Genomic DNA, 25,175 nt, shown 5'->3' with positions numbered 1-25,175 from the left:
ATTCTAATGAATTGATGGCCAAAGGATTAGAACTCACGACCTTTAAGTTGACAGACGACATAATATGTACCTCTATACCACCGGGTACCTCCAAAAAAGCATTAATCTATACTAATATATAAAATCCTTAAGTGACTGACTCACTGATTAATCACGATCCTGCTCAAACCACTCAACGTAAGAAGTTCAATTTTGGCATACAGGTTGATTCTAGGGTGTAGAGGTTCGATAAGAAGGGATTTTTCAAAATTCCAGTTCCAAGGGGTTGAAACCACATCTCAAATATTACAATATTTTTTATTTAAAAAACGGCCAAGTTTCCGAAAAAACGCTTAAACACATATATTTTATTTTGTTTTTTACATATTTTAAGATTTTTTAAAAACATATACAGGGTGTTTCGAAAAATCTGGTCATTGATAAATCACGATCCTGCTTAAAGCGCTTGACGTAAAAAGCGGATTTTTGGAAAACGGATTGACTTTTGGGTGTAGAGGTTCGATAAGAAGGGATTTTTCGAAACTCAAATTCTAAGGGGGTGAAACCACCCCTCAAATATTAGAATATTTTTATTTAAAAACCTGTGAGTTTTTCGGAAAAACTCTTAAACACGTATATTTTATTTTGTTGTTTTACATATTTTAATATTATTAAAAAAATTATACAGGGTGTTTCATAAAATAAGACCGTTGAGTAATCACGATTCTGCTTAAACTGCTTGACGTTTAAAGCTGATTTTTAGCAAACGGATTGACTGTGGGGTGTAGAGGTTCGATAAGGAGGGGTTTCTCGAATTTCAAATTCCAAGAGGGTGAAAACGCCCCTCAAATATTACAATATTTGTTATTTAAAAAACGGTTATTCTTTCGGGAAAACGCTTGGACACGCATAATTTTTTTTACATATTTTGAATGTTTTTAAAAAATCATACAGGTTGTTCCAAAAGTTGGGTAATTAATTAACCACGATTCTGTTTAAACTGCTTGACGTAAAAAGCTTATTTTTGGCAAACGGATTTTTCGAAAGTCAAATTCCAACGAGATGAAACTACCCCTCAAATATTACCAAGTTATATAATAATATGGCCATATTGTTTTTTCTCATGCTGACATAAATGTGAGAAAATTTTATCCAGTTTGTATGTTAATGGAAATTCTTGCTTTGCTTTATTATCACCATTACAAATGATTAATTCGACCCAAACGAAGTCGCGGGTACACGCTAGTACTTGTATAAATATTAAAAAAAAACCTTTATCATGCATCTCTAGCCTTAGGATCTCCACTGATATCATCTTTCTCAGCACGTTACGAGATTTCGTGAAAAATGGCGTCTTCAATTCACGCAAACGGTCGTTTACTAACAAGAAATGGTACCTCGCAATAGCGCTTCCGTTTTCGTCGACTTCTTCATCGCTTACGTCACCGCCAGCTCCGGTACTTAGTTCCAGGCAAGTAAGCTGGAAAGCGCGTGTGTGTATGTGCCGAGATCGTGCCGTTTGATAAATTCTGACCCACTTATGACGTAGTATTCGGTACTACACACGCACGAAGATACGTCATAGACATTAATAAATATAGATTACTTACCTATAGGTACGAGCATACGGTACATATGTATAAGAAATAGACTAATCATATACAGGGTGTCCCAGGCTGAGCGTGCATTAGAAGTTTCTAGAGAACTAGAATATCTAGATTTGAGATTTTTTGGTCATCATTGTTTCACAACGAAATCTATCGATTAAAAATATTTTCAATATGGCGGCACTTCCGAAAATACCGAAAGTTGACAGCAACTTTCTTATTTCAAATGGGTACCCTTATTTTTTATTACATAATTAAATTCTCTGTAAAATTCATATTTTGTAATTCTGCATTCTGTAAAATCATATTTTTCAAATGGGAACCCACTTTTTTATTTCACTAGTGAAAAGGTTTTTCAATTCGTTACTTTTTAACGATACATGTTCCTATACCTAAAATAAATCGTTTTTAAGTTTTATTTTCATTTAAGATTTAGTTTGAAAACGTATATTTTTCTTGATTTTATGTAGTTTCCTTTGACATTAAGTGTCAAACAGTTAGACAATTTATTTCCATCTGTCAGAAAACGAATTATTTGAATTTTCTATATTATAAATGTATTTAGTTATATAGTGTATTTATAAAAATATATCTCGTATTTTCGATCTTTAGTGATATTTATAATATCTAATAGTTGATATTATTAATAATATACCCTATGATAAAAAAAAACAGCGCAAAGTTGCTTGGAAATGATCGATAACATGCTTATTGAACAAAAAGTCCCAATATGACAAGGCCAGATCTATTGTTTTACATCACTTGATGTTTGAAGTCATAGGCTACTGGTTAAAATCAAGAAAAATATACGCTTTAAAACTAAATTTTAAATAACTTAAAAACGATTTGTTTTAGGTATAGGAACATGTATAATCAAAAAGTAACGATTTGAAAAGCCTTTTCACTACTGAAATAAAGAAAGTGGGTTTCCATTTGAAAACAAAGGTTTTGTGATAATTTTTTAATCGCTCAATTCCATGACAGCTGCGGCCATTATTATATGACATTCGAACAATTTAATTTTCGAAATAGGTAACCATATGACTTCTCTTTATGGCACAGTGGCTGTTGTAATAACTAAATTTGACGTTTAGGCTATACACATATTTTTGATGGGCAGTTTTTTTCGTCCAAAAATTTTAAATATTTTTTTTTCTCAAAAACGGATATGTTAGGTATAGAGTATTTAATATCAAAATTCATAAAATTTTACACATAATTTAAGTAAGTAATATAAAATGGGGGTATTTACGCATTTAATATAAGAAAGTTGCCGTCAACTTACGGTATTTCTGAAAGTGCCGCCACATTGAGAATATTTTTAATCGATAGATCTCGTTGTGAAACAGTGATGTGCAAGAAATCTCCGATCTACATATGGTAGTTCTTTAGAAACTTCTACTGCACGCTCAGCCTGGAACACCCTGTATATTGATTTGTTTTGATCTGGCAGAGACAAGCCTAATACAAACAGTTATTTACGGTTTTAATATATTTAATTATTTATAGTTATAATAATCTTAACTACAACGTAACAATTATTAAGTAATCCTTCTCTAAAACAGTCTTGCCAACTATTCCAATCATCGATGATCGCTCTGTATTTAGTATTAAGTGTAGATTTCAATCTATAACTTTTAATATCGATGGTATAGCAAAAAGGTTCGCAATGCCACGGATGTTCTATTGTTTGTTTTCAATTTTATTTTCTGTGTCGATACATCTATATCGGTTAACGCCTGTTAAGTAATTATTACGCTATTTTTATCGGTTTCTTTTTTTAATTGATTAGTTTTAACGCTTCGAATAGCATTGTTGTAGCAAGGGTAAATACTTTTGTAATATGACTCAAAAACCTGTATGGTATATAATTTACGGCAAATTGAAAAGTAAAACTTAGATTTTTAAACAAATTGTGAAAACTATTGAATATTAATTTAAAACATACATAAGATTTTTAATTTAAAACCTACATAACTTATCAACAAAATACACACACCGGAAAAGTCTAGGGATATTACAATTTTATCCAGCCATCGTCAGTCATTTTATTATTTGCATTTCTGATATAATAAAATTAAAATAAACAAATAGTTTACAGGACGTATTGGAAATAAAAATGCGAAATTTACCGAATTTTTCAAATTTACTTTGATTTTTATTGTACTCAAAAAAATACACACATTTTTTTTAATTCTAAACTGTGAGTAAAAAAAGATAAAACCAATTTTACTTAATAAAGAGTAAGGCCTCCCCTACTGCTCATTACAGCCCTACATCGTCTCTCCATGCTCCTGATCAGGTTGTCGATCTCTTCTTGAGGTACAGCCTGCCACGCTGCATTCACGGCCCGAACCAGATCCCTACGAGTTTTACGAGGCATACCCATTCTCAAAATTCTTCTTTGGACCGCGTCCCATACGTGCTCGATGAGGTTGAGGTCAGGAGATTGTGCCGGCCAGGGTAAGATGTTTAATTGATGAGCATTGATAAACTCACTTACCACTCTGGCTGTATGAGGCCGTGCATTGTCATGCATGAGAATGAAGTTTCTCCCAAAATCATTGGCATATGGTAACACGACAGGCTCAAGAATTAAATCACGATATGTGATTCCTGTTAGAAACCTTTCAAGAAAAACGAGATCGGTTTTTCGGCCTAACCGGATTCCTCCCCAGACCATAACTGTTCCACCTTGATAAGGGTGCACTTCCTGAACATGATCCAACTGAATAAGATTTCCCGGTTCTCTCCATACCCTAAGCCTTCTCGAATCCGGATGAATTCCAAAGCGTGACTCATCCGTGAAGAAAACATTGGCCCATTGTTCACTCGACCACTAAACATGATCTTGAGCCCACAAATATCGTACCTCTCGATTTCCTCTCGTTAAAGGTTGAGATCTCTAGGGGCGTCTGCTTCTTAAGTTGACCTCTCTTAATCTATTGCGAACAGTGTCAGGACTAACGGTTACATTATGTGTTTCCTGGAGAATTAAACTAAGCTCTGGTGCTGTAAGAGTCGGTCGGCGTCGAGCATTTAATTATAAAAAATGATCTTGCTGAGGGGTAGTAATCCGATGTCGCCCTGTGTGCCTTTCAGCAACATCACCACTTTAAAAAATCGCGATATTACACTTCGCGTTGCATTTAATGCTCTAGCTACGTCGATTTGGCGCATTCCAGCTTCGAGCATACCCATGGCCCTTAGCATTTCGTCTCTGTTAAGATGTCTACGCTCCATAATGTCGTTTAATACTAGACAGAGTTATTTGAATGAATTCTGGCCAGTTAGCCATAAAAACATAGCCAGTACAGGTTAAATTCGAAAAATTGATGCTAGGTGCTTTTTATACATTTGACAAAAAATGCACAAACACTTCTGGAAATATCCCAAATTTAGAAATAACTAGTGTGAGTACTTCGTTACAATCGAATTAGAAAGAATCGGCCTACAAATATGTGGTTGTTTATTCAAAACATTTATTTTTAACTTTAATAAAATGATATCCCTAGATTTTTCCGGTGTGTGTATTATGCCATATTAATACATATTTCATATTTTTACTCTTAAGGTTCATTCAGAACCTCGCATTAGCGGTTTCAATTACACTTTATACTTTTTAGTTTAAGCATACTTTACCTGTTTCTTTACAGCAATATTCTCATTAAGGCTATAAAACATTGGAGACATCAATAGTCGCATGAACAAGTAACCTAAAGTTACATTCCTATAGAGTAATTAAAATAACTTCCGTTGCACATCATAATACGACCACCAGCAAACTCCATAAGTTGACGCATGGTGTCATTGATGACGTGCAACAAAAGTTGTTCCAATTTCCAATGTCTCTATTATCCCTAGATCATATATACTTACGCAATGCCATAAATTTAGCATTAAAAAATATGTCTCCAACATCACGACATGCCATTTTTAAATCTTCTTTATTGCATTTATGAAACGTTCAATAGGTTTGTCTTTCTCGAGACCTTAATTTGCGCATGCGCATTAAAAATTGCACGTATTTCCAAAATAATAACAATTTTATACGGTTTAGAAAGTACAAATCTTGGACAAATTAAACATTGTTATGGAAACTAACTTTTCATTGTCATAATCATACGTCATAATCTTATTTCCATTGTGTAACGACGCTTGTTTTTACGTTTTTTAATTTAAAAGTTTTATTAAATACTCTTTTATCGACCGCTTTTATACAGCCAGGGATGCAAGGGTGTTCAGTGAGAAGTTAGTTTTAACTGTGTGCAATTATATTTCTATTTTTTTATATCTCTAGTTTTAAGATATTCGATTGAGATAAATTTTATCGAAGTAAGATCTAGTTTTTGTGTGCATAGTTCATACATCTAAATTAATCAATAAAATAAACTCGTTTAATAACTCCTATAATTTATTTTCCAGGTATATTAATTAATTTATTATACAACCCGAACGATTTTCCTGAAATACTTTAACCGAAATAATTGAAATCAACTGTCAAAATAATGAAAAATACTTCCACGCTGGCAAAACGGTTAGCTATAAGCTATATAGCGAAAACAGGATATTATTACGTCTTTAATATTAATGTCCCTGTAAACTTGAGTAATTAATATGTATCTATCTTCGATTAATGTCTTAATCTATCCATATTTACTTTAAATATAGACGACATTCACCTACATACTTACGGTTTATCTATAAGAAAACAAAAAAGCGAAAAGGAAAGAGCAAAAAGAATTCGAAAAACCAGAATAAAACTGTTACTGTTCTGCGCCAGTTGCTGTCAGATCGGTAAATATTATGCAAAACTATGCGGGACAAATGACTTACCGTAATGATAGCCGGGGCAGATGCCATGTGATCGTCATTAGACGAATTTGTTACAGGGTTCGGTCGGTAAGTTATGCGAAATATTTAGGATTTATTTCTGTATCCCACTTTTCGTTTGGTGTTAGTTTAAAAGCAATTATTGGAAGAAGGTATTTATGTCGGAATTATATCATATGGTGTTTGGAAGATTACTGTATAAGATAAATGTACCAGTTAACAGAAAAATCAGTCTTCCGTGTCAATACCATCGTGCAATTTGTGAACAGGGTTAGTCTGAAATAAGGGCAAATAATTTCAGGACTAGTAGATCTCAAGGAAAGAAACATATTATTTCATTTTAAGTTATAGAGTTTGTGGCAGCTCTACGCCGAGAAATTAACTGAGTATAATAAGGAGATTAAAAGGGCAAAGCGGTCTGACTTCAGATGCTTTTGCGAAAACATCACTTCAACTACTTATGCAGCTAGGCTACTCAAAGCTATGGCCAAGAGTGGGCCCATCCCCAACATGGCACTTAAGAAACCTGATGGAAGCTACACGGAAGGAGATGAAGAGAGAGCTAACCTCCTACTTCATACACACTTTCCAGGTAGCATATCTATTGATACGCAAGTAGCTCCGACCGAACCCCACAATCCTCGCAGGGAAGACTGGGAGACGGCCAAGCTAGTAATAACAGAACAAAAACTGAAATGGGCTATTGACACCTTTCAGCCTTATAAAACAGCAGGAATAGATGTGATTTTTCCTGCCCTTCTAAAGAAGGGTCAGGAAATAGCTACACTCCATCTATTAAACATTACAAGAAGCAGCTTAGCGATGGGATATATACCAACCATCTGGAGAAGAGCGAAAGTCATTTTCATACCCGAAATAGGCAAAACTGACTGGGCTAACCCCAAATCATTTAGGCCTATTAGTCTCACATCGTTCATATTAAAAACAATGGAGAAAGTAGTGGACAACCATATTAGAGTAAATCATCTACAGGTTAAACCACTGCACGATAGTCAGCATGCATATTGAGCGGGCAGATCCACAAAAACTGCTCTGTACCAGTTAACTGAGCTAATACAGGCAAGCCTGGATAGCAAAGAAACAGCACTTTGTGCCTTCTTGGACATTGCAGGGGCGTTTGACAATATACCTCACAAGGTGGTCAAGCGATCTCTTGAAACAAGAGGGGTGAACAGTACGATAATTCGCTGGTTTTGGGAAATGCTCTCAACACGAACAGCAGAGGCTGAGATAGGTACCAAAACTGTAGTTGTTAAAACAACGCAAGGAACTCCACAAGGTGGAGTGACCTCCCCCCTACTGTGGAGCTTGGTAGTGGATGAACTACTGGAAGAATTAACTCTAGCGGGAATACACTGCATAGGGTACGCAGATGACATAGTCATCATTGCACAGGGGAAACATGAAGGCACCCTGTGTGATATTATCCAAAGAGGATTCCGCATCGCTGAGAGATGGTGCAGGACTGTCGGGCTGAGTATTAACTCAGATAAAACCGCAGTAGTGCCATTCACCAGAAAGCGAAGTTTGAAAAACTTGAAAAGAATCCATCTAGATGGAAAGGAAATACTGCCATCACAGGAAGTGAAATATCTGGGAATAACCCTGGATAGTAAACTTCTCTGGAACAGGCATATTAAGAACATTACCAGCAAAGCCACAAAGGCTCTCATGATATGCAGAAGACTGGCGGGAAATAGGTGGGGCTGCGCCCCTAACATTTTGCGCTGGATGTATACCATGATAGTAAGACCCATGATTACTTATGGAGCAGTTGCTTGGTATACAAAACTAGAGCAACGTACAGCAAGGCAAACCCTGTGCAAAGTACAGAGACTGGCATGTATCTGCATCACAGGTGCCATGAGAACATGTCCAACAGCAGCAATGGAGGTCATTCTAGACCTAACACCACTGCATATTGTCGTCGGTAGTTATGCCAATGCGACAATGATTAGAATGGTCATTGACGGAAACAGTACTGGGAGAATTTTCAGGTCAGGGGCTTGGAACACCCTCAAAAAGAAAATTCCACTTCTCCAACTCCCAGTGGATGACATACCAAGAATTTACAACTTTGAGAAACACCTCACTGTAGTATTGAGTAATAAAAAGGATTGGAAGAAAGAAACGCTTACTCAGCATATAAAAGACCATACCATCACGTGGTATACTGATGCTTCCAAAACCAAAGCAGGGACAGGGATAGGAGTATTTGGGCCGAAAACTGAATACTCCGAACCAATGGGCACCTACCCCAGTATCCTTCAGGCAGAAATTTGCGCTATCGAAAGATGCGTACAATTTATCTTGGATAGGAACTATCGAAAACAGGAAATTGCCATCCTATCCGATAGTCAAGCAGCACTTAACGCGATCAACTCAGTAACCATCAATTCGAAGTTGGTCAAAGAATGCCTAGAGAAGCTCAACAAATTAGGCAAAGAAAATAAAGTCCTCCTACTCTGGGTGCCTGCTCACCAAGGGATAGAAGGCAATGAAAAAGCAAATGATCTAGCTAGAAAAGGAGCGAACACTCCACTAACTGGACCAGAACCGTTCTGTTTTCCAAACGGGAACTGAAGAATTTTGAAGACTCCATCCGTAACTTGGAATGGGTGTCCTCCAACGGTCTAAGACACTCGAAAAAGTTCCTCAGAACTTATGACCGTGAAAAATCAAAGGTTTTCCTTGATTTAAGTAAAAACAATCTTCTTGTCACGGGGTTTCCAACAGGACACTGTCTCCTTAACGAACACCTCAGTAGGCTGAAACTGAGAAACAACGGCGAATGCAGATTTTGTGGGGAAAATGGGGAAACACCAGAACACCTTATCACTGAGTGCGCCGAGACGACGACCATTCGTGCCATGAACCTTGGTACGTCTGATGTCGAGGATGGAGAGCTGGCCTTTGTGGAGCCGTCTCAGATACTGGCTTTTGTTAAAGCCCTGAGACTGTATAATGAGTTATAACTAGTTATAACTCAAGAAAGGGGAACATACAATAGATCTATAAGGTTGCGGTGATTAACTCCCCTCCTAAACATTCTACATTCTACTAAGTAACTGCTAGAAACTGCTGTTCTACAAATAACTGCTAGAAACAACCGAAATGAGAGTACTACGCAGAATAGCTAGAAAGATGCTTCTAGACAGGGAGAGAAACGAAAACATAAGAAGAGCATGCAAGAAAATGTAAATAAATGGGGAATCAGCAGAAAGAAAGAATGGAACGAGCATATCAGCAGAATGGACAATAGAAGGATAGTAGTTATAGTTTGTACGCGACAAATCTAGGTCGCAGAAGCTTAGGACATCCACGAAAACGATGGAGCGGCAACTTGTCAGTCTAACCGGTAGAGACGACGAAACCAAACAGGCGATTCGCCTAGTATGAATAAGGAAGAAGAAGAAGACATCCTAGTACATACTTTAGGTCTGCTTAAACAAAATTCCCAAGTTTTTTATTTTTGGAGCTACAGATGCCTGACGTACTATTGCCGAACCCTCTAAACGTGTGTCTGGGGTCGAAATATACTACCCCTAAAAAGTTGCACTTATTTAAGACTCACCCTCTATATTCAAAAGTCAGAAAATATAAGAGAGACTTTAGGCTTTTTATGGAATAGTCACAGACATCAAAAAATCTATATTCTGTAATATAGCTTTCATCCCTCGTACTCCGAATCCAATCAAGCATCCAGAAATAATTTACTGTCTGCGTATTTCTTGCATTTTTGCGGTCGACACCGAACAATAGCCGATGAATAAATTGCAGCTATTACCGCGCAAGTTCCGTTTTAACTATTCAAATTGGATTGGCCACGACGCAGATCAATCTGCAGTTATCCCAAAAGATCGCTGGGAAACCGGGTCACTGGATCGCTATGAGCCAATATTCGAGGTTTTCGAGCAGGCGACGAAAAAACAGAAGAAAGGAAACCGTTCATTCAGTTTGAAAATTTAAAACAAAAAGAGAGAAATTCTAAACGTCTTAAACGACAAAACTAAACAAATTCCTGTGTAAATAATGGCTTTGCGTAGAAAGCTCAAGGTTATATGGGAGGGAAGAGAATATAACAGATCTTAATAATGGTGTAGATAATACAAGTTTAAGGTTATTTCACCGTTTTACATCATACTAACGTAAGTAGTTATCAAGGTATTGTTGATAACGGGGATAAAGCTTTGGAAGTTTGTAAAATAAATATAAATTTGATGGGAGAATTTATAAAGAACAACAAAATTAATCTCTTTTATTCTATGTAAAGATAGGTAATCATAGTTATATTTTATACAAGACGATAAAATGGTATTTTATCATCGACCGAAAAGATTAATTTACGAGCGATGAAATCGCGTGTGAATTATTTTCGGAAGACGATAATGCAATTTTATCGTCGTGTATAAAACAATATTTTTTTCCATAACGAGTTACGTTTTAAAAAATACTTCAGAAATTATTATTTCAAGGAATTTATTACGAGTAGAAAAAATATTGTGCTGGGTTGGCGTTGGTTCCTTTGTAATTTGACAAATAAATAAAGCTGTCTCTTTAGTTGTCAGTTTTGAGTCAATATTTTTTAATTCTCTTTTGTGTTGATTACTGATTGACTTGGAGCCAGAAATGGCAATAAATAAGTAAATTACCAACAGATATTCAGGCTAAGGCGACCAACGCCATATCCAAACTACTTCCATTTAAATCCCGAATAACTTATGAAAAGGAATACAAACATTTTCAAAAATGGAAGCAATTAAAAAACGTGCGAGAAGAAATAAAGTTTTTAACCTATCCTCGCTGTTAAAGTATCATTTAATCTACCCTTGCGGTTAAAGTACTATTTTATCTACTATTTTTGATAGATACAAGGCAATTTTAACCGTTGCTATGAAAAAAAAACAATTAACTAATTTATACTACGTTAAATTTTGGTTATTGGCTATTTCACGCTAGTTTCTGTGTATAGAATTATTGTACAAGTGCATCAAAAATATCAATAACTTTTATTGATAAAGTCTTAGCTAAAAATAGAAGCCCTAGCGAAACAAGGTATTGATAGGTCTTATAGAGAAACTCTCGCCAATATACCGGGTGGTGCATCGTCGTTGGAAACATAAGAAATCCCATGCAAATTTTGAACTGTTCAAATATTGGCTCCCCTCACAACTTTTTATAGTGGAAGAATTGTGTTGCGCGACATTTTTTTACATTCTATGTTTTTGATGGGATCTCATTTCTGTTTGTAGGTTATCCTACTACTTTTTTCTCGGGTAATATATCATTCAAAATAATATTAAAGAAGTTTTTTTTCTAGCAATAATTCATAAACTTTGAATTATTGTATAAAGTCAGATAATATAAAATTGCTTATAAGTTTAATGCTACATAAAGTTCAAAATTTGAAGTTTGTAACACTTCTAGAAGTACCTTAGAATTTTGATGACGTTGCGTGAATCACTATCGAAGTTGAAGAAGTTTGAGTAGAACTAATTCATAATCCTTGAATTATTGTTGTTACATTCGTATATACTAATATATAAAATCCTTAAGTGACTGACATACTGATGAACCACGATCCTGCTCAAACCACTCAACGTAGGAAGCTCAATTTTGGCATACAGGTTGATTCTAGGGTGTAGAGGTTTGATAAGAAGGGATTTCTCGAAATTCCATTTCTAAGAGGGTGAAACCACCCCTCAAAAAAACGGTCAAGTTTCCGAAAAAACGCTTAAACACGTATATTTTATTTTGTTTTTTACATATTTTAAGATTTTTTAAAAATGTATACAGGGTGTTTCAAAAAATCTGGTCATTGATTAATCACGATCCTGCTTAAAGCGCTTGACGTAAAAAGCTGATTTTTGGAAAACGGATTGACTTTAGAGTGTAGAGGTTCGATAAGAAGGGATTTTTTGAAACTCGAATTCTAAGGGGGTGAAACCACCCCTCAAATATTAGAATATTGTTTATTTAAAAACCGGTGAGTTTTTCGGAAAAACTCTTAAATGTGCATATTTTATTTTGTTGTTTTACATATTTTAAAATATTTTAAAAATTTATACAGGGTGTTTTATAAAATATGAGTATTGAGTAATCACAATTATTCTGCTTAAACTGCTTGACGTTTAAAGCTGATTTTTGGCAAACGGATTGACTGTCGGTGTAGAGGTTCGATAAGGAGGGGTTTCTCGAATCTCAAATTCCAAGAGGGTGAAAACACCTCTCAAATATTACAATATTTGTTATTTAAAAAACGGTTAGTCTTTCGGGAAAACGCTTGGACACGCATAATTAATTTTGTTTTTTTTACATATTTTGAATCATACATGGTGTTCCAAAAAGTTGGGTAGGTAATTGATTAAAGTTGGGTAATTACTTAAACTGCTTGACTTAAAATGCTTATTTTTGGCAAACGGTTTTTTCGAAAGTCAAATTCCAACGAGATGAAACTACCCCTCAAATATTACCAAGTTATATAATAATATCGTCATATTGTTTTTTCTCATGCTGACATAAATGTGAGAAAATTTTATCCAGTTTGTATGTTAATGGAAATTCTTGCTTTGCTTTATCATCACCATTACAAATGATTAATTCGACGCGAACGAAGTCGCGGGTTTACACGCTAGTTACTAGATATTTTGGTAATCTAGCCAGCTATAATATGTCCTCATGTTTAGTGAAAATTAGTATACTTGCTTTATCCGCAACGAAGTTACAGGGTGGTCAAAAGTGCCGGTAATACTTTCGAAAAATGGATGGTACGGCTGTGCCGACTTGGCGGGGGCAATGCTATAAAATATTTGCAAATCATAACCACCCCGTCCGAAAAATTTGGTATTTTTTTAACTTTTGTACAAATCGGTACCGGTTTAATCTACTTCCCCCTATATGTAATTACCTAACAGAGACGGACAACCCAGTTTAACCAGCCAGATATTTCTGTAATAGAGCCGGGTACTTTGCTTTCACATAACTCGATAAACATTTACATGTTACGATAGTCGTAAAATGTAATTAACAAGGCGATTAAAACAAATCCGATGGCGATTTTGCTAATTTATTTTATGGCAAATATTTGAAGAAGCCATTTTGATATTTCACGCTGTTAAGTGTATTTATTGATTGTTAATAATATTTGGAGCAAGATAACTCCAATATAAGATATCAGAGGAATTCTGTAAGCTTATTTTATTTCATATTACAGGGTGTTTCAAAAAACATGTGTCATCTCTCGTGGGGAGATTCCTCAGGTAAAAATAAGATTTATTTTTCATATCAACATAGAGCCGATTCTGCTTTGTTTCGTAGCTACAGGTTATGTTTTTTGTAATTACCTTAAATACCATTATTTTTTTACTTAAAATTGCTGTAGGTTGAACTAATCCATCTATCCATACATATATAAAAGCTCAAAGGGGTTTTTTGTTACATCCATCCCGCTGAAACCGCTTCGCCATTCTTTATGATTCTTTTTTTAAATGAAAGGTATATAGGTATGTCTAGATTTGTTATGAAGTATTTTTATATTGTTTAATGGATATTTCTTTGTGTTAAACGACTAAATATTAAAACATACCTGAAAAACACCTACACACAATACCTCCAGAAATAAATTATATGTCATTGTCAGTGGTGTGACAGTTAGATTATATATCAAGTTTTTAGATATTTTAGGGGTCAGTTCATTCCGCCAGCTTTAGATATATAAATATTAGCAGTTATTAGTTCGTTTAAATGACAATAGTGATTAGTGAATTAGCTACGTAAAGCGATTTTAGGGATTCATCCTCTTAGAGTGTAAAATTATGTCGAAAAAGTTGTTTTATGAAAATTCTATACTATCTGGTCTAGAAGAATGAAATTCTACAGAAATAATTAGAAGAGATTTTTGAAATTTATCAACCAAATGGGTAAAGTTAGTAAAAATGTATATAAACCTTTGTGACCTCTGTATTATACACATAAAAATTTGCACAAAGGATAATTTAAAAGACATGAGTTAATTATTTGGATAAAGCGAATTTGTGAAATTCATATCCTTAGGTATTAGAATAGGGAATGAAAGTTTGGCTGTACGAAAATGCATTACTGTAACATCTCGAAGTATAAAATTTTATACAAGGGTATATTTAGTGACATCAATAATATGAACGAAATATTCCTTCTTCAAATCATCCTTCTAGGAATAAAAAATAACGTATAGAGAGTGTACTAGTGCTTTTGAAAAATAAAAAAAATCAGGGGAGTATATCAAGAAAAGCGACAATTGAAAACTTCAAATATTCAGTTGAAAACTTTATGTCAGTTTTAGTAATACAGTTTATATGGGACCATACGTAGGGTTCTATCCATAGAGGGTACATAATCATTTAGTAATAATAACTAATAGGTAAAATATATAATTTTTTATTTTTTTTTTCAATTATATGAATTGTGATTAATAAAATTGCGTTTATCTGATCAAGGAGGCCGAATTTGACAAAATATCAAGAGATAACTTTTAATTGGCATTAAACCGCCTGCCTACACAATTTTGATATTAAAAGAAAAAAGTCAGTGGCGCACATGCTTTTTTATGGAAAATATTCCAGTGATAACCCGCACGTCCCTAAATAAATCACTATGGAAACTGTCGCAAACATATCAACGATTTCCATTTATCTTCTTTTTTTGTTGCACATGCAGTGCTTCTACTCTACCTATCTTTGTGGAGAACCTAGCGTTCACGGTTCAAATTTGAACATTAATTTTAAAAATTTAATATGGAAAATGCATATATTTGAACAATAAATTGCATGTTTTTTTCACAAAAATTAAATTATATAAAAAATACATTATTTAGCCACTTCCTACGAATATCAATATACTTAGGAAATCTAACCAGAAAGTATACATGGGGTTTAATATAAATAAAAGAAGAACTGAATACTTTACTTGCCTATGAAAAGATAATTCGGGGACCTTTATGTTAGAACTTCCACACACCAAACACTTTCTAGTCATTTTTACGAGTATTTAGAAAGTCCAACAAAAGAAAAATAGAAATATAATTGCACAAACTTAAAATTAACTTCTCACTGAACACACTTGCATCCTTGGCTATATAAAAGCAGTCGATAAAAGAGTAATTAATGCAATTTTTAAAATAAAAAAAACGCAAAAAAAACAGGCGTCGTTACACAATGGAAATAAGATTATGACATATGATTATGACAGGATTATAAAAATATATGTTGAAGACACATTTTTTAATGCTAAACTTATAGCGTTGATTTATCCACGTAAGTATATAATGATCTAGAGTTAGTATATATTTTGCTTGTATATTTTGATTCAAAATGAATCAATGTTTATAGTTAGTCTATCTTCTATACATGTTTTTATTTATTTTATCAAACAAGGAGAGAGATGCAGTCTCAATGGACTAAAATTATTTATTTTTTTAATACTGGTTCAATTTTTTTTTTCAAAGAATCATATGGTAATTATGACAAAAATAAAGACGGTGGTAACATGCACGCTTAACTTACAGAGCTCTTTAACGCCAGCTGTGGACTATTTAACTGCCGGAAGAACTGGGAAATCTATTAACCAACGACTATTTTCAAAGTGATTCTATTATGCCCTGGCTAATTTATGCAACAATGCACATTATTCTGTAATTATCTAGTTGATCGATCTTCTTCAGCGATAAGATGAAGTTGAATAATGCAGAAATTTGCTCGAAATTTATGCACGAAGGGAAAAAAGCACAAAGAATATATTATAAAGCACCTAGAGTCCGCTTTTTAGGTATTTTTATTTTTTTATCGGACTAGTAATGTGGAAAAACATCGATATACTAAAATATCGATATCATTTTTAATATGGATATACATTGTGTTCGATATACAATTTAGATACAGGGTGTCCCTCAATTCGTGCGACAAACTGAAAGGGGTTGTAGAGGGCATTAAAACAAGTCATTTCAGTATAGGAACCCATGTCTGGAAATGTGCCGTTTTGGCAGGAGGTCGAGTGAAACGTAAATTTCAAGTTGCATTATTTATTCAAAACATTTACAAAAACTGCTCAAAGTGCCGTCCATTCTGTTGAAGACACAAATGCACACGCCTGTTCATGAATGAACGAACCCTGGCAACCCCGGCGTGCAGTCCGTGTTGGTACCATAGTGCACGTCCAGTGAAGTTCCTTCCGCTCATTTTAATAATACCCCTAAATAATTGAAACTCATTAACTGATTGATAATGCGCTCATTTGCTACCGTAACCAAGGTAACAAAAGAAATTTTGAATGCGCGTATAAGTAATTTAAAAAAAAATGAAGAAACACATTACTAAAAATTGTATTAATCAATAATAAATATGTATTAAGTAAAAATAAATATGTAAAAATATGTAACAATTAAAAAAAACGATTAAAAAAAAGTCGCCTTGACTAGGATTCGAACCTGCCTTACTTCGGCTCCAACGTTATAGGAGCGTAAAGACCTAACCCTTTAACCACGCGGCTACCGAGGACTTGAAAGATTCTATGCAAAATTCTTACTTAAAAGATAATGTTTAGTGAAAGTACTTTTTTATTTATAAAAATTTATTTAATTCTGTTTTTAGTATTTGTTCTTATAGCGGCAACATAAATACATTATCTGTAAAAATTTCAACTGTCCAGCTATAACGGTTTATAAGATAGAGCTTTGTGACAGACGGACGGACGGACGGACGGACGGACGGACGGACAGCAAATTCTTAGTAATAGGGTTCCCGTTTTTACCGTTTAAGTACGGAACCCTAAAAACGAAATTCAGCCTGACTTTGTTTGTATGAAACAGACAATGTATCGATATTTTTTTTATAAATCTACATCCCTAAGAATGTATTATAAAACACTGTAACGCTTTTTGAGTTCGTTACATGTCTTTTTTATATATAATATATGATGTCTGACCTATCATCACCGGATTCCCTCTCGTTCAGGCCGGATAGTTATTTGGCACGCTTGGCGTAATTTTTACGTTCCCTAGTCGTCAACCCTGCTATCGTTTCACTGTTCTGTGGAGGCGCGCGCTGTCAAAAACCTTGTCATATGTCAAGGCGCCTCTCTGCGTTTTAACATCACTTTGCTTTTGGCCACGGTTGCAAATCCTGCTTTTAGACATGGCAATTTAAATCTTGCTGCAAAATCTGAATCAGCTGCCATTTCGAAGCAACAGGTAAAGATGAGATATTATCTTTATTAGATTCGTTATTATTATTGAATATTTTTAGGGTAGAGTTTTGGATTGACCCACCTTAACTCATATTTGTATTTTGCTGGCACATTGGTGTTCTTTTGCTTTTGTCCTCCTGAATGTTACATGGAAGAAAGGACAGTTTCTTTGTTTATTATTGAGCCCTCGGAAGTAATTCGAGGTAGGTTTATTTTGTTTATTAGACCTTGTTTGGTTTTGAACAAGAGTTTCATATTTTTAGGGTCCAAGGTACGGACTATTTACAAGGTACGGGCATTATCCAAGGTCCTAGTAGTATCCAAGGTACGGGTAGTGTTCGCCTGTACCGTTATCTTATGGACGGACTATTTACAAGGTACGGGCATTATCCAAGGTCCTAGTAGTATCCAAGGTACGGGTAGTGTTCGCCTGTACCGTTATCTTATGGACGGACTATTTACAAGGTACGGGCATTATCCAAGGTCCTAGTAGTATTCAAGGTACGGGTAGTGTTCTCCTGTACCGTTATCTTATGGACGGACTGTGTCCAAGGTATGGGCAGGTGTCCCATATCTATGTATTGATTCCAAGGTTCGGGCATTATCCAAGGTCCTAGTAGTGTTCCAATGTACGGGTAGTGTCCCCATATTGCCCAGCGTGGATGTAGCTTGAGCCCCATGCTGATTCGTTCCAATCCATAAGCTAGTTAGTAGTTACGGCTGTTCCAATAATAATATGTTCTCCTGTACCGTTATCTTATGGACGGACTGTGTCCAAGGTATGGGCAGGTGTCCCATATCTATGTATTGATTCCAAGGTTCGGGCATTATCCAAGGTCCTAGTAGTGTTCCAATGTACGGGTAGTGTCCCCATATTGCCCAGCGTGGATGTAGCTTGAGCCCCATGCTGATTCGTTCCAATCCATAAGCTAGTTAGTAGTTACGGCTGTTCCAATAATAATATTTAACCACTATAATAATTATTAAAATTGTACAATGCTATTTACCATCAGAATTCATCATGAATAAATATAGTCATTAGTTTTAAGTAATATACAACTGTGTTTTCTTTCTCTGTACATGCCTGGCGCCCAATATCTATATTTTTTTGTTTATTGTTATTGATTAGTTTTCTCTCTAGTGAAATACCTTATCCACGACTGCTCTCCGACGAAAAGCTGCCGTTCGCAGAGGTAGTTGTTTAAAAAAACGCTACAACACCTAGAGTACCTGTTTTAACTCTATCTTGACCGGACTATTAGTTTAACGAGGTGTGCATAGTGAAGATGAAGCCATGCGCAGAATCCATCACGTTTTAATGGGAAAATATGGAAATGCATTCTGGTTCATTAATTTTAATGCCAGATAAAGTCTTCAAGACGGTCGGGAAATATTCGCGTTGTGCACTTTCAAAGGCAATAGGGTAAACTATGGGTTTTTGCGTTAGTCTGGTCTCAGAGGAGAAACTTATTTTAAAGTTAAATAAGTAATTAAAAAAATCGAAAATTAATAATTAATATAGAGGTTTATAAAGAGTAAGTAGAGATTACCTAAGTAGAGGTTTGTAAAGATTGTAATAACTCGATAATCACTTAAATTATTATTATTAAAATTGAATTGACTGTATTACGGATGCGTGCCTTTAATTTTTTTAAATAAACACACGTTGTCTTTATTTTAAAAATATGGCGGTTAGATGTATCGCAGCTGAATGTTGTTAATGAAGAAAAAATGGATTTTTTTGTCTTAGAAGCTTGATTTGTAATTGTTTCAGTGCATGAGCTAATAGAAAATAGTATATTGTTTTATTAGGAGTAAAAATTATACAGATAAGTTTTTAAACAATTTTAAACGTTCCAAATAATATAAAAAATATTTAAAAGTAATACTTTTTATGTAATTATATATTATGATGTTTAAAAAATGCACTTTTTAGTACCGTAGGTTCATTCTCCTGAAATTTCTTGACGGTCGACGTCTTGTGATGATTTTTTATCTTATATAATCTTTTATATTACCCACGTTCTACATATTATTTATATATTTATAAGTTCACAGTAATTTCAATTTTCTACACCATAAATTACAAAAATTGATTTTAATTATATCAGTGACATTATTAATAATTCGAGAAAAACGCATAGTACTTATTTTTTTCAGACACATTAATACACACACCGGAAAAAATCTAGGGATATCATTTTATTAAAGTTAAAAGTAAATGTTTTATATAAACAACCACATATTTGTAAGCCGATTCTTTCTACTTCGATTGAAACGAAGTAGTCACACTAGTTGTTTCTAAATTTGGGATATTTGCAGAAGTGTTTGTGCATTTTTTGCCAAATGTATAAAAAGCACCTAGCATCAATTGTTCGAATTTAACCTATACTGGCTATGTTTGTATGAAAACTGGCCAGAATTCATTCAAATAACTCTGTTTAGTATTAAACGACATTATGGAGCGTAGAACAGAGACAAAATGCTAGGGGCCATGGGTATGCTTGAAGCTGGAATGCGCCAAATCGACGTAGCTAGAGCATTAAATACAACGCAAAGTGTAATATCGCGATTAAGTGTACGCTACCGTGAAAGTGGTGATGTTGCTGAAAGACACACAAGGCGACATCGCATTACTACCCCTCAGCAAGATTATTTTTTACAATTAAATGCTCGACGCCGACCGACTCTTACAGCACCAAAGCTTAGTTTAATTCTCCAGGAAACACATAATGTAACCGTTAGTCCTGACACTGTTCGCAATAGATTAAGAGAGGTCAACTTAAGGAGCAGACGCCCCTTAACTAGAGGAAATCGAGAGGTACGATATTTGTGGGCTCAAGATCATGTTCAGTGGTCGAATGAACAATGGGCCAATGTTCTCTTTACGGATGAGTCACGCTTTGGAATTCATCCGGATTCGAGAAGGCTTAGGGTATGGAGAGAACCGGGGAATCGTATTCGGTTGGATCATGTTCAGGAAGTGAACCCTCATCAAGGTGGAACAGTTATGGTCTGGGGAGGAGTCCAGTTAGGCCGAAAAACCGATCTCGTTTTTCTTGAAAGGTTTCTAACAGGAATCATATATCGTGATTTAATTCTTGAGCCTGTCGTGTTACCATATGGCAATGATTTTGGGAGAAACTTCATTCTCATGCATGACAATGCACGGCCTCATACAGCCAGAGTGGTAAGTGAGTTTATCAATGCTCATCAATTAAACATCTTACCCTGGCCGGCACAATCTCCTGACCTCAACCCCATCGAGCACGTATGGGAGGCGGTCCAAAGAAGAATTTTGAAAATGGGTATGGCCTCGTGAAACTCGTAGGGATTTGGTTCAGGCCGTGGCTGTACCTCAAAAAGAGATCGACAACCTGATCAGGAGCATGGAGAGACGATGTAGGGCTGTAATGAACAGTAGAGGAGGCCATACCCTTTATTAAGTAAAAATGGTTTTATCTTTTTTTTTAAATCACAGTTTAGAATTAAAAAAATGTGTGTATCTTTTTGAGTTCAATAAAAATCAAGGCAAATTTGAAAAATTCGGTAAATTTTGCATTTTTATTTCCAATACGCCATGTAAACTATTTGTTTATTTTAATTTTATTATATCAGAAATGCAAATAATAAAATTACTGACGATGGCTGGATTAAATTGTAATATCCCTAGACTTTTCCGGTGTGTGTGTACATTTTTACGGTTATTTTCAACTTAACCGAAAGAATAAATCTTAACACAATTATTGCAGATACTCTTTTCGCTATATTACGAAGCACTTTCAATAAAGTTAAGAGTACTTTCTGGTTCATGTGGCATTTCAGAGCGTCGAACATCTGAGGGGTGCTCAACTAGAGGGTAAGATTATTTATTTAAATTTTCAAAGTTAAGTTGTTTTCAAAGTTTATTGATTCATCTTAATAGCTTTATTTTTTGGGAGATATTCGCTTTTGAAGAAGACACCAAACCAAACACTTTTTCGAATTTTTTATATTAAAGCCATGCCTTTGCTTTCAGACAACAGTTAACAGACCTATAAAATAGTGTTTATGATTTATGGAATACCACTGTCTTTGAAAAATCATATTATTATTGTCTGTTGGGCAGTTACTCTAGCAGATATGGTTTTAAGTCCTAAAGTTGATATCTACCATGACCAATTAAACTAGCAACAACCAATATTTCAGAACTTAAAATCTAAATCTCTAAAACAAATACACAATAGTAAACAATACAATCAATGGCTGATGCTATCTCGTGAGTAAAAGTCGATTTCGCCAAGAGTTCACTCGCCAACTCGGTAGGCCATTGACAACGATATGGCTGAGGACCGCGGTTCGGATTCCGTGTAAACAAAGCAGACCCCGTCCAGATTATTCAAATCAGCAAAAAGGGGACGTTAGCTTAAAATACTTTATTTATTTTTTATGTTTCATTTGTCTAAAACTACAACCACTTAAAAGACTACACTTATGTATATAAATAGACTAACAATGCAACTTACGTTGTACTCGGGTGTTGTTAAACCTGATTCTCCTGTACTCTCTGTCCCACGTGTCCAAAGGATTGGGCCAATCGGGGTCTTCCTCTTCAGCATAATTTCTTGTCCGAAGGGCAGGTAACGGTACATAGTTGGGATTTTCACCAATAAAAACCACCTAAAATAAAGGAAAACTATATTAAATTTTGTCTTATTAGATATAATTAAAATTTAAATACAAAGCTTACTAAAAACTCCCAGAGTCAGTATTTTTTTCACAGTTTTGGTTTAGGATTGAGACACTATACGTTTCGCAAAATTTGTTTTTTTTAAAGGTGATATATAGGGTGAATTTTAAATAAGTGTACACATTTTTAGGTTGGTATAGTTCAACCCCAGAAACACGTCTATGAGATTTTTTTGTGAAAAAGTGTTTAGAATTGTGTATTTTTGACAATTTTTTTTTAAAAAATTTAAATTTTCAGTTAAAAAATATATCTAAAAATTTGGTAATATAGCAATATAGGTAGTAGATTAAAGGGATAAAATAACAAAAAAAAAATTCAGTGGTCCAATATAATGTACGCCAAATATACTTGTATTCATTTAAAACTTCCCAATATGGCGGACTTCAGTATGGGAGGCTTAAAAACGAAAATCTCTAAACTGGAATCGACTGTACTTCAAATCGTTCAAATTGATAACCTGTGGTAAATCCAATTGAACTCTGACACACAACTCTGACACTTGGCTGACATTGACGTTTACGGTTCCTTTTTCTAAATATTTTCATTATTTTTTTAGTTTTTATTCACAAATTCTACTTGATTTTGTTCTTTTATTTAACCTGCAACCTGCAGTACTAAATATATAGTTATAAATAATCTTTTCACCGATCAAGAATTGACGAATAGGCTGGAAGATATTCAAAATGTGTAAAACGCTTAAAAACGTATTAGAAAACATTGACTCGTTCACAAATTCGTGAAAATAAATTGGTCCAGATGTTTGTAAAAAGGTCTCTAATTATTTTGAGAAGTTTCCTCGTATCAGTAATTTTCAGGTTTGTAATATGTATGTACTATATGATAATAAATAGATTAAAACTTATATTTCAGGAAACAGCGCAGGCATTACAGATTGTTGTAAATCAGTTTTAAAATATAAAGAAGGTTTAAAACAGGTTTAAAAGTTGAGTTAGTAGAGAAGACCTAAATAAGGTAATGTTGGTAATGGGACCAAACATCAAATAACACTTGAAATATATAATTATGTACAATAATTGTAAGTAGTTTTTATGAATCTGTTTGATATCTATTGCATTGTTTTTATATTTCTTGAAATATATATTTTTTTACTTTACAGGATACACAAAGAATAATAAAAAATACAGTTACTCACTAAAAGCACTTAAGGTTTGTAATAGATGTAGTTAGAATATCAAACACCAAACTAAACCAAAAATTATGTTTTATTTTACTGGTATTCCTCACATTTGAAGGGAAAGTCATTTCATAAATAAGCAGGACATTGTATAGTACACTCTATATTAATAATTGTTTTTTATTCTATACTTGTTAGTTAACGCATCACTTACTAGGTAAAATTTAGTGCAGATTAACCTATAGTTGTGGTTGTGATATATTCTGATGTGTTTCTGGCAAGTTAAAATAAGTCAATATTTAAACAAACATTTCTGGCTTTCCTGACAGGAGTGTGGATTCAAATTCAACAAAGGTATAATGTGGATAATGTTCTGATTATTACAGTTTGCATGGATATTTTTGTATGTTGTTATTTTTAATAAAGTATATTTAATGAGTTTTTGAGTATTTCTTTTTCCTTCAGAGGATTGTGTTCTAATCTTTATATATTATAAATTTTCATAAATTATATATACAAAATTTATTACCTTATAATTTTTTGCTAAATACTTTGTAGTTGATACAGTTTCACTTATTAAACAACTATAATTATTCAATAATCTTGATAATTCTAGGAACTCTCAGATATCGTCAAAACATGAAAACAAAAATTTACTTCCTATAGTTCTTACGTCCCTTTAACTGAAATATAAGAAACAGGGGAGTTAATATTCTCACTGAGAAAGTTTATAAAATACCTTTAAGTTAAATCTCTTCGGATCTGCGGTAAAATACCTTTATTCTTATTAAAAAATTTCAATAATCTATGTATTTATGATAACCACCTAATAACCTAACTTTAACGTCAACTTGACAATCCTGAAAAATATTATTGTTAACCAATGAGTAAATCAATTTCTGAATTTGCTAACACCAACTTATTTTTCATTAAAAAAAATTACCAATTTTTGTAACTAGGTCGGCCATATTGAGGAATTTTTAAAAGAATAGTACTATATGTATTTTTATTATATTTGATAAAAAAAGAGAAACGATATTTCTTTTATCGAGATCTACCAGCCCTGAATATATTTGCACTTATTTGAGACTTTATATAAAATACTAAACATATGTATACAATAATAATAATTAATTATTTAATTATATATAACCATACTTAACTGAAATAAGTAGGGGTACAATAGCATACTTTTGATTTTTACGAGCAGAAAAAAATAAGATGCACTTCCATCATATTTTTTCTGCCCGTAACAATGGCGTTTTTCATGGTTTTATTCTACATTTGACTATTAGTAAACTATTAGATACCTGAGAAATTGCAATGCTGTCAATATGTGTTGCATATACAGAAAACGATTTGCACGGCAACGAGAATTCCAAAATCGACTGCTTGGCGTTCCGCTAATCGCATAATTAAGGAACGCAAAGCAGTCGATTTTGGAATTCTCGTTGCCGTGCAAATCGTTTTCTGTATATGCAACACATATTGACAGCATTGCAATTTCTCAGGTATCTAATAGTTTACTAATAGTCAAATGTAGAATAAAACCATGAAAAACGCCAATGTTACTTGAATTTCATAACCTTTTGTTTGAGCTATGTCAAGTTATTTTTTTATGAATATGTTATTATTCTTATTATACGAGGGAAAT

The 25,175-nt window shown here is 34.0% G+C and overlaps 1 protein-coding gene across 1 annotated transcript in view; it reads right to left on the bottom strand.

Annotated features, from left to right (window-relative positions):
- Positions 1 to 25,175, bottom strand: part of LOC115888025 — an 85,204-nt gene that overhangs the window by 37,171 nt on the left and 22,858 nt on the right. The window contains exon 3 of the mRNA XM_030907594.1: positions 22,163 to 22,316. Within this exon, the coding sequence (XP_030763454.1) occupies positions 22,163 to 22,316 (154 nt within the window). The remainder of the gene's footprint in view (positions 1 to 22,162; positions 22,317 to 25,175) is intronic.

This window comes from Sitophilus oryzae, unplaced genomic scaffold (genome assembly GCF_002938485.1).
Source record: "Sitophilus oryzae breed Bouriz unplaced genomic scaffold, Soryzae_2.0 scaffold_682_pilon_pilon, whole genome shotgun sequence".
In the NCBI taxonomy this organism is placed as follows: Eukaryota; Metazoa; Arthropoda; class Insecta; order Coleoptera; family Curculionidae; genus Sitophilus; species Sitophilus oryzae.
The sequence above is the reverse complement of the archived record's forward strand: the minus strand, read 5'-3'. Positions and strand labels throughout refer to the sequence as shown.